Source organism: Vigna umbellata, chromosome 8 (assembly GCF_029865625.1).
Source record: "Vigna umbellata cultivar VRB3 chromosome 8, Vumbellata_1.0, whole genome shotgun sequence".
Classification (NCBI taxonomy): domain Eukaryota; kingdom Viridiplantae; phylum Streptophyta; class Magnoliopsida; order Fabales; family Fabaceae; genus Vigna; species Vigna umbellata.
Genome location: NC_142172.1, coordinates 26,305,591 through 26,317,001, shown reverse-complemented (window position 1 = coordinate 26,317,001; position 11,411 = coordinate 26,305,591). Strand labels below are relative to the sequence as shown.

The following is an 11,411-nucleotide window of genomic DNA, read 5'->3' as shown; positions in this document are numbered from 1 at the left end:
CTGCAAAATTATGCAGAGTGGTTGGGCGAGCAAGCAGCTTTTTGGGAAAGTAAATAAGAGTTTTGGCAGTGAGTTTCGAGACTGGGTGAGCTGCCTCGTTGGGTTTTGGGAGCTCTCTATTTTTGTTCTCGCTAGACAATAGGGGTCTTCTCGTTGGGCACCATGATTTTGGCGCTGGGCGAGTGAGTTTGGGCTTTCTTGGTTGTTTTGTTTTTCTCTTCTCTATTATGTTTGGATTTAAATGATGTGATGTTTTATTTAATACCAGTTATGTGTGGTTTGCAATACATGATGGTATGGATGACTCTACGTAAATTATATGAACGATTGTTATAAGGATTTCAAGGAGAAGTCCTTAAGATGGTTATGTATAAGTGTATGCATTGATATAGGGTGCTAGTAATTAAAGGTTATTCTAACGCTCTCAATAACTTCAAAATCTCAAGTAGAGAAAGATAATTATATGGTGAAGAGTACCATGAGGTCCTTAGTCTGATGGTCAATTATTTTGGCCATAGATGTTTGGCAGATTAAGCTCGGAGTGTGGCAGTTATGGTGGATGAGTTGTTGTTATACCACCTTTGGGCCAAAACCCTATAGTTTGATATCAATACATGTATCTGGATGGTCAAAGTCTAGATAAAAAAAATGTATAACTTAGGATTGATTTTTTTATATGTGCTATGTGTCTAATTCTATAAACATGATTTATGATGATTTTGGTACATTAGTTTACCCTTTCTTCTCTATGTTGTTTATCTGTTTTGTTTCTTCTCTCTTGCAATAATCACTTAAATAGTCTGAGCTTGAGGGATGTTTCTAGTGAGCAGATGTTAGGAAGAGGTAGAACTAAGCCATAAAGTACAATGTTTGATTTCATGTTTCATTCGTTAATGTAATTATCCTTTTACATTTTTTGTTTACTTTTTATAATAGTCCTAGTATATATTTTGCTATTATAAGTTACTTTTGGATTATTTATAATAATATCTTATATAGTTTCTTTAAATTAACTGTTTTATATTATTGAAATGTAACAATCATAGTTGAATGTTACGAGAAAATTTTGAATTATACATTTTAAAAGAAAAAATAAGTTATATTACAAATTGCATAATTAAAAATTAAAAATTTATAAAAATGTATGAAAAGTATATGCAAGTGCAGGAAACAACTACCCTCAACAATAAACGCTATGATCTGGATTTAAACTCTATCATTGTTATTCTTTTTTAAACTGTATAGATGTCAAGATAATAAATTTTACAATTAAAACAGTGAAATTTAGGAGAAAAAAAAAGTATAAACATGAAATTTGTATAAAATTTAAAAATTGCAACCAGTTAAGTTTTTAACAAGCTCTGACATGAAGCCAGAAAAATGATTGATCATATATGACATGACCATATTTGATTGTGTGGTGAAATAAAAAAAGAAAAGGATGTGAGTAAATAATGTTGGAGGAAACGTAAAAGCGCTCTTTTTTTGCGCGTTAGGTCTTTCTATCCACACTACCCGTTCACGTGTCTGACCAAAGAAAAGGTTTTCTTTTTAGAAACATCTGTGTTTTTCAGATTTTCTACTGTTTGGCTCTTTGCTATTTATGTTTTGTGTGCCATCATGTTCTATTCCATCACCAATTAATTTTGTATATATTTTATTGAAAGTTAAAGTTATGGTTGCTCTCTCATATGTGACAAAATCACTATATGTTGCCCTTAGGCTAGATTTTTAAATCACTAAGCTCTGTAACAACTAACACTTTACAAATGTTTAATATGAAAACTAAATGTTAAATAACTTTTCTATTCTATGAGAATAAATAAGATTTAACTAGAATTTTAACATGAACATTATACATCATAAATGTTTGTTTTATGTTACTAACATTTATAATAAGTAGATACCACTAAATATATAAATTATAATTAAAAAGTTATAATAAATAAATATTTTTTAATATATAATTATATTTTAATTTATGATAAATACTTTATAATGCAGTGTAATATTTTTTAATTATTTTTTTAAATATTAAAATTCAAAAATATATTAAAAATAATAAATTAAAGATAAAAACACTTTTATTAAAAAAAATATTAAAAAACTCAAAAGCAATTATTCTTTAATTTAAATATCTTTCTATGACTTTTTTTATAAAAGCTTTTTTATCTTTAATTTATTATTCTTATGGTAATAATGTTTTTGTGTTTGCGTCCACAATGTGCAGATATGTGCAGATAAATATGAGAAGATAAACGGTCAGATGTTTTGAGGTGAAGTAAGGAGAAAGAGGTGAATTGAAGAGAAAGAATGAAAAATATACACCAAATATTAACAATTCATATATTTACCCCACATTTTTCTGCGTAATTAAATAAATATATACTCTTTATATATGAGCACTCTGACTATGATGCATGTGTTGTTATATGTTATAGTATAATCATATTGTGACGTGGTGTTCCAATGATGGAGTAATGCTATCTGATGGTGTGCAAGGGAGTGCAACAATGTCAGTTGAATGAAACATTCTTTATTATGTTTTATAACATAATAAAATAATAATAATAAAACATTAATAAAATTAAAATAATATAAAATATTTAAAAATTAAAAATAATAAACAGTAATAAAAGAAAAAGTAACTAAAATAATAATAATAATAAATATAAACTAAATAAATAAAATACTAAAAAAATAATAATATTAAAAAATATTTAAAATAATATTAATATTAACAATAATAAAATAATATACTATTTAATCAATTTATTAGAAATATCATTTTATATTTTTTAATATATTATGTCAATTAAATCATTCACAATTTTTTTCTTTATTTCACTTCTCATTTTCTTCTTTTTCCATTTCTTACATTCATTCCCTAATTAAAAAATAAAGAGTAAAGTCATATTTTTTAACTACTAAGGAAACTAGTTAGACCAACTCATGACCAAGAGGGTGAGACCTTTTCCATTTGCCAAATTACATTTGATTTTAGGTTTAATAGCCAATTTAGTCCCCACTTTGGTTGAAAAATCTCAATTTAGTCCCTCGTTATAAAAGTGTTTTACATTAGTCCTAACTTTTAAAATAGTGGGTCAGATTGGTCCCTTTCGTTAAATATAAGTTAACGAAATTAATGGATGATGATGTGACACAGCTTAAAGCTGATGTGTTAGATTGCTCCCTCGTTAGCTTTAAGTTGTGTCACATCATCATCCATTAATTTTGTTAACTTATATTTAACAGAAAGGACCAATCTGACCCACTATTTTAAAAGTTAGGACTAATTCAAAACACTTTTATAACGAGGGACTAAATTGAGATTTTTCAACCAAAGTGAGGACTAAATTGGCTATTAAACCTTGATTTTATTAGTTATGTATGAGAAATGTCTTTTCCTTAGTTTGCTTAAGAGAAAATATTATTTAACACTCACTTGTTTCATCTACAATCTTTTGATAACTACATTTTACAATAAAATATTATATTGAAATAATAATAATAATAATAATAATAATACAAATAAAATACTATAATAAAATAATAATTTATAGAATTATTAAGTTTAATAGAGAAATGAAAGTGTGAAACTTGAAAGATAAATATGAACACCCAGATAATAAGAGAGCTTACTAGTTAGTTTCCTGAAGTGTCTAGTAACAATTACTTTGACATTGGTTTGCTAATTACTTGATCAAAATTCCTTTCACAGGAATAAAAAGTTGGTGGAAGTTGTTAGCATTTCATCTGTTCCATGATAGAAAATCAACACATCATCATCATCATCATCAGTGTATATAGCATATGTGTTGGAAAATTAATCCTTTTTGTTCTTCTATGAGTTAGTTTGCCATCTGCAACAAACAAAAGAAAGACTCAATTGAACACATCCTTCAAAGAAGAATAGATTGAATACAGACAGAATCCAAAAAACATAAAACAATTTCTATAGACAAAGAAAGAAGTGATTTAGGATGAGATTTTCTACAGCAGCATGATTCGTGAAGTGGGTCATGTCATCATCAATTGACAAAGAAGCTATCATGTTTTTGACATAGATGAGAAAGAAGAATGGAGCTTATGTTCTCTTAAATAGGTCATGATAGTTTCAGAATGACATTAATAAGAGAACGAAACTTTCTACTCCAGAAAATTCAGTACCAGTCAGTTGACACAGAAGTGATAAAACTAAAAAGCAAAGGCAATGTTTATATGTCAGTGTGTGTGATATAAAAAACACCAAACATGAGAGGCTGAGATGTGTCTTCATTTTGAATTATCAACAGACTAGTTTCTAAATTTACATGTTGAGCAGGAACTTCTGCTTCATATAGCCCCTTTAGTTGCCTACTCTACCCCTAAACTCTCCCTTTTTTCGCAATACAACTCTCACATGATCGTGTTCAGTAAAAATGGAACCCCAAATTCTGCTGGAACATAGCTCTAGTTCTTCCATTTCTTCAACTTCACTCGTGCCAGCACAAGAGTAACACAGTGCATCTCCAGATTATGTAAAGCCGTGTTCTCTGCTGGCGAACTTGTTTGGAACACCTCCCCCATGATCGAAGCTTTGAACTCCTAACCGAGAATACGCTGCCTGCCATTTCTTCTCTCCTTTAAGTTTTTTCTTGGTGTTTGAACACTCAAGGGGAAGACTGAACCATATATATAGGGGAAGAATTTGAAGATATGAAGGAAGAAAAATTGTGGTAGATGACTTTTGTTTTTCTGGCCTCTGATTGCAGCTTTGGGACATGTGCCACCATCCACCTAAGATGACAAAGTTACACCCATGAGCCTGTCTCCTTTGCCAAACACGCTTGAGAGGGACTACTCATCCACTATTACTGACCAAGGGTCATCCTTGTCGCCCCATCGTCAATGCCTATCTCTTTTGTGGGATGTGTCTGCATCAACTTTGCTACAATGTTTCTTATCTTCTATTTTGTTTTATTTTCTTTTGCATTTTTAAATACCACATCAATGGAAACCCCTTCTATCTATAAAAAAACAAATCAGACACCAATGGTGATAATGTAAAATACAATCAAATACATTCGTTGTTGCAACTTGTCAGCAGATAAAGACATTCTTAATGACAGTTACACAATATGTTATAGGCCTAACCATTGTTAATCAGCCAACTTATAGGTCAAATAAAATACTAAACCAGTCGGTGGATGAAGTATTGTAAGTCTAATCATGTGTCAATAATAAGGATGCTAGAGTTTTTAAGTCCAAGTCATGGTTGACATGATTCATTGATCATCATCATGATCACTAAACCACCATTAATTATTCTGCTTCAACAAGCTGACTCATGTACACTATGGTTATAGAATACAGACGGCACTGTCTTTTGTCCCTTCTTCCTATGTTGTTAAAATATTCCTTCTCCCAATAACCTCAAATGACCTCAAATTCCATACTATGTTTTATGTACAGTGATTAACACTGTCATCACTCAGATTGTATAACCTCGGTGAAAGACAAAAAGATACAATCAAAACACCAGCTTTTATTAGCATACCATCCACATTACCCTCCCAGAAAAAGAAGTATGAGAAAAAGTGAGATTTCACATAAATATGTGGGGGGTGAGGAGTAAATTTAATGCACCTGGATACTACTAGTAAGCAATTAATGTATTCGTCCTGGGTTTGATGTTGAATACTCCTAAAATAGAACATGCCTTTCCACACGAGGTCATAACACAATCATGTGTTTTGATTTTTCAAAGGACATTTTGTTGAAGGCAATGTTGTGCCTCTAGTAGTGGCCATGATCACGTGTTCTGTGTTGCCTCAAAGCAAAACCAAGTCGTTGTCGTTGTCGACCTGACATGCCTTCCTCTTTTCATTTCCGGCACCAGTCAAATTCCTTCACATTCACCTAATGTTGAAGACCTTCATTTCCTTCTGAATTTCATCTTCACAAATCGTGCTCTCACCCTCACATTTAAAAGATTAGTCCCACATCGCCATGTCTGCTATTCTGGAAGTGGACAGCCTCAACATTATTGGGCCACCCTCAATAAAGCTGATACATTGGGCTATGCACGTTCACTCTTACACGTGTGTCTCTGCCTATGAATTTTCTGTCACAGGACCCATCAACTCTGATTTTCTGTGTATGTAAGAAAATTGAAAAGTGTACGAGAAAATTTTCATCGCCAAAAAGATGAAAAGAGTTATTCTAGATGGAAATGTAAAACAAAACTATGAACGGTTGAAGTTAGTCAAGATGTGTTCATCAATCACCAATTCTAATAAATCATTAGAGGATGTTAATTAGTAGTAAATTCAGTTACACTATATTTTGGACTCAATCAACTAGTTTGTCATGCATTAGTTTTTGTCATGAATTTCTGATTATTGTGAAAAAAAAAAATAAATAAAGAAATGAATAGAAAGAAGCAAAAGTCATAACTTAACAATGGTTTGATGTAAAAATGGTTTGATGTCCTTTTCTGAGAGGCAAGGATAAGATATTTGCGGTGCATTGTGATTGTGTACCCCATTTGCTTATCAAAACTATAACAATCCTCTTAAATTTGATAACTCACATCTCTCATGATAAAGCTTCTCTTCATACAACACTAAAGATTGTCTCAAAACTTGAGAAAAGAAAACATAATAATTGAGGACACTAACTAATGCATTTGACTTAAGGAAATAAAAGAAAACAAAAATGATGGAGATTGAATTTTTCTCAAATAAAGATAATAGGTTTTATATATGTTTCAACCTTCACTTCCAATAATAGTATGTTATACATTGGTTTTCTCATTATTTTTGACAAGGAAATTCTATCTACACCTTATAAATTATTCAATGTTTTCCACAATCTTCTCTTTCACTTCATTTCTATATCTAAATATATAACATCACATTATAAATACTTTCTGTAATCAAAGCTATGATTTCTTTAAATTTAATTAATACATCATACTAAGTATAGTTAGATATATATTGTTTCGGATGTGTAGGGTTGTGCGGTTCCAAGTCTTCCAAGTTTTCCTGCGGTCTTGTCTCAGTGGCGGATCTTTTCCTCTAGCTTTGACTCTCCTCTTGATCCGGAGGGGTGGAGACCTGCAAAAGATTCTCCGATGCCAAAGTCAGTTTCAGAGCAGTGGCTATTTTCAGCAGTAGCAATAAATGTGCATTCAATGTAACCTATCTACCACTCACCGTGAACCTGTATTTATAGTTTTCGCTATGGGCTTGGGATTAGTGAAAAGTTAATTACGGCCCAATCAGCCCAATAGCTTCTAATTTTTACTTACCTCTAAACCAGGTTAATTTGCTTAGGTCGCAGTGATCAGTGGTTGGGCCGGTCATCATGATGTGGGCGTCCGCCCCAGTGAAACGGGCGTCCGTCCAACGATACGGGCGTCCGCCTTACCTATGGATGACTTGGGCACTAAATTGGGCGGACGATCCTCTACGAGGTCGTCCGGCTCTCCCTGGTACCAGACGTTTTCGTCTCTCTCGGCATTTTCCTGTGGAACACTCTTTGTGAGTATAGAGAGTACGGGGCTATCTTGTGGTGATGGAATTCCAAGTGAGTTCTTCAAAGTTTTTCTTACAAACAGAGGTTCCGCCCATTCGGGCGACGTAGGCATCGAGATCGGCGGACGGCCTTGTTCGTGGCGCCCGGCACCTGCTGGTGTAGGAGAGTTTATACGGAGTCTAGGTTCAATCCGTGCCTACTTGGGTGGTCGAGCATTTATCCCTCCGGGTGTGGCATGGGCGCCGAGCTAAGCGGACGACCTTTCTGAGGAGCGTCCTTTGTACGGCGCCCGGCATTTCGGGCGTCCTTCGTACGGCGCCCGGCACTTCGGGCGTCCTTCGTACGGCGCCCGGTATTTCGGGCGTCCTTCGTACGGCGCCTGGCACTTCGGCGTCCTTCGTACGGCGCCCGGTATTTCGGGCGTCCTTTGTACGGCGCCCGACACTCCCTGGTACATATATATTTACGTCTTCAAATTACTAAATAATCAAAGTGTTGAAATATATAAAAAATAACCAATAATTAGGAACATATAAGTTCAAACTTCATGGTAAAGTCAACAGTTGACCAGAAATCAATTTCCCTAATGTGGAAATAAATAAAGGGTTTATTTATTTTTTCACCGTAAGTTTCTGTTGTACAAAGGGACATATGCTTACATGGCAAAAACAAATTGAATAATAATTTCCTTGGAATAAAATTGAACAGAATAATAGAATAGAATGATACAACATGACAAGTAAAACCATGGACATAAAGATAAGCTAAATAATGAATAGAATAAACATCAATCACATAATCTTTTCATTTTCTTTTTCTTTTGAGATATCTTGAACACGAGCAATCGTTCGAAATAATTGTAGAGTCGTCTTTCAAGCCAACCGCAATGCTTTCTTGATGTCTTTCTGTCAAAGAAGAAAACAAAAAACCTTTTTAGTTTCGTACCTCAAGCCTTTTAATTTATGTTAGAAACACTAGTAGATATAAAATTAAGTGATCAACTTTTACAAGTGGATATTGCACTACCACATCAACTAATCACAAATCATGATTAATAAGTAATTGATTAAAAATTGACACACTCACTGAAAAAATATCAAAACTTATGGTAAAGTATACTAATAAATTTAAGTTAGCTTTAGTGGGTTTTGATGGATTTAGTTTTAGAATACATGGTAAAGTAAGTGTAATAAATATTAAAAACTTATAAAAAAAGTAAAAAAATTAAATTTATGCTGGGTTACTTTAATTATTAATAGAATTTAAATAAAATTTAAAAAAATTTATTAAAATTTTATTTTATTATACTAAATTTAAAATATATTATTTTTGGTTATAATAAACTGGATCATTTATTCTAGATTTCAAAATACTTTTTAAATAATTAGGGTTATGTCCTTATTGTATGTCAAATCATGAAAGAGAGAGAAGATATGTGTTACTTCAATGGCTAATGGCTTGGTGGTTGGGCTATAACGGTTGATGACGTGGCCTTCTTCATCAACTAAAAACTTAGTGAAATTCCATTTGATTCTAGATCCCACAAATCCAGATTTCTGTGCTTTCAGGAATTTGAAAACTGGTGCACTATCTGATCCATTCACACGTATCTACACAAAAAACAACAATTTAAACCATAAGATTATAATAACCACATGTTTGTTTGATACATATGGATGGGTTAATATAAGTTATTGGTAATATTATATTCACATGCTAACCTATTATTAATATTTATATACATTTTGAATCAACTTTATTAATCAAACCAGTAATGTTAAAAGATAATAATATTTGAAGAACATTTGACAGTATTTCAACATCATTTATGTGTCATTTTGTGATTGGTCTAAAATTACTTCACAGTCAATAATAATAATCATAAACATTAACATAAACTAATCACAGAATAACAAATGATGTTAAAATATTATCAAAAAAGTGTTATCAAATTATCATTATTCAAATATTAATTAGGGTGTGTTTCATCGTAAATCAGTGAAATTGTTAATCTACAATATGTTTTCACTGTTTGGATTATGCAATTGGAATAACTAAGTCAAAAGTGTTTCAAAGGTAAAGCACGGTAAAAATTCACCAAAAACTCAGACTCACAAGAGTGTTCAAAGGCATATAAGAACAACTTGTTTATCCTCTGTTATGTTTTGGGAAAAAAAATAAGACTATAGTTACTTTCACACTGACAATATCATCTAATCTTCCCGACAAACACCAACATCATTGGCTCATTTCCCAATATATGTGTCGGTCTGTTCGATTTCATATGCAATTCTTGGCTTGGAATTAAAGAAAGCAGTGCGTTGGATCATGGAAGAGAGATGATAGATCAGAAATTCTTAGCATAAAATTTATTAGTAATTATTAATAGATAAAGAATATTTAGAAATAGAATACCATAATAGTGGTATTGATAATAAAAGGAAGAAATTAGTGTTATTTTGATTGATGGGAATTTGAGAGAGTAGAAGAAGGAAGATACCTTCCCAAAAATAGGATACTGAGCATTATATGTTGTACATGCAAAGTCATGTGCCTGGATGCTAGTCCCAGGCTCTTTCTTCAAAAATTGGTTACATGGAAATGCCAATATCTCAAGACCTAACATCAACAAAACAAAACACTTATAACTTTCCTTTATGTGATGTCAACAACTTAAAAAATAATACCATACATACCCCTGCTCTTGTATGTCGAATAAAGCTGAGTTAACTGCGTGTAATTGGCATCAGCAAATGCACTGTTTCTCACTTCAGTTAGCCACAAAAATTGTTTTCTTTTTATCACTAAGAAAGAATACAAGACAATGTTCTAAAAAATAAAACCAACCATTTTGAAGCAACATTAATTACAAGAAGAACTTTGCCCCTGTAAGCATTTAGGTTCACATCTTTGCCCCTCGCATCCTGCGTTCAAATTTACAAGATTTTCTTCATTTTACTTTTTCCACACATCATTTTAGACTTTTGTTTCGATTGAAACTTAGAACAAAGAACTGTACCTTTACAGTGAATTCGTGGATAGAATTTTCTGAGATTGATTGAGAAGCACCCATTTTGGCTCTGTTTTCAGATATTTGTTCTTCTCTTTTCTTTTCTGATCGTCACGAAAGTCTGTTATGTGTTTATGTGTTGCACAATCAGAGTTGAGACATTTATAACATTCTCATTCTATAACTTGTTGCCACGAAATCTCTTCTTTCTATCGGGATTCTAAATACCAATATTTTACTATTACTTTTTCTTCTCATGTGATTACAAAAGATTTGTTTTTCATGTCAATGAATTCATGTTACCCACCTCCATGTTTTTTAAAGTATTCAATAGTCGCCTTACACCCTGGAAATATAACATGCTTTGCATGATCTTCTACTATAGCCTCGGAAGAATGAAATTCACTTCAAAAATACTTCCTCTTTTCATTTCCATAGGATTTTCAGCTAAAAAGAGCACTACGTAAGGTACAACATTATCCCTACTTATCTACTTGTTCACACATGAATATACTTTAATTTGTTTAAGAAATAACAAAACTAATAAAATCATAACAGATATATACGTAATTTAAGTATGAATTAAAAGAGTAAAATATATTTGAAATAGTTTATTAAGCATTTTAGAATGAAGGAGTTTATATTTTATCTTTTACAAAAAATAATTTATTGCATGCTATATATTAAATAAACAGAATATTTGACAGTTTTTTTGAAATTATAAAATTGATCTAGTGGTAAAAATTAGAAGAGAATGAGAGAGAGATTGTAAGTTCAACTAATATTTGGAAAATATAAAATTAGTTTAAAAGTTTTAGTAAAAAATGAAAGACTTTTGCTTTATCTTTTTCACTAAAAAACTAAAATAATGACATATTTT

At 31.7% G+C, this 11,411-nt stretch overlaps 2 protein-coding genes across 2 annotated transcripts; both read right to left on the bottom strand.

Moving 5' to 3' along the window:
• Nucleotides 1–4,192: 4,192 nt before the first annotated feature.
• LOC124822956 (small polypeptide DEVIL 14) lies at nucleotides 4,193–4,744 on the bottom strand. Its single transcript, XM_088096157.1, has one exon. The coding sequence runs from the start codon at nucleotides 4,611–4,613 to the stop codon at nucleotides 4,476–4,478; it is 138 nt and encodes a 45-aa protein (XP_087952283.1). The 5' UTR covers nucleotides 4,614–4,744; the 3' UTR covers nucleotides 4,193–4,475.
• Nucleotides 4,745–8,194: 3,450 nt separating this feature from the next.
• LOC124822957 (putative glutathione peroxidase 5) lies at nucleotides 8,195–10,685 on the bottom strand. Its single transcript, XM_047295067.2, has 6 exons — nucleotides 10,541–10,685; nucleotides 10,369–10,445; nucleotides 10,218–10,279; nucleotides 10,022–10,140; nucleotides 8,964–9,131; nucleotides 8,195–8,426 (listed from the first exon to the last, which is right to left on the bottom strand). Exons 1-6 carry the CDS (start codon nucleotides 10,592–10,594, stop codon nucleotides 8,394–8,396), a joined length of 513 nt encoding a protein of 170 aa, XP_047151023.1. The 5' UTR covers nucleotides 10,595–10,685; the 3' UTR covers nucleotides 8,195–8,393.
• Between the last annotated feature and the right edge of the window lie 726 nt (nucleotides 10,686–11,411).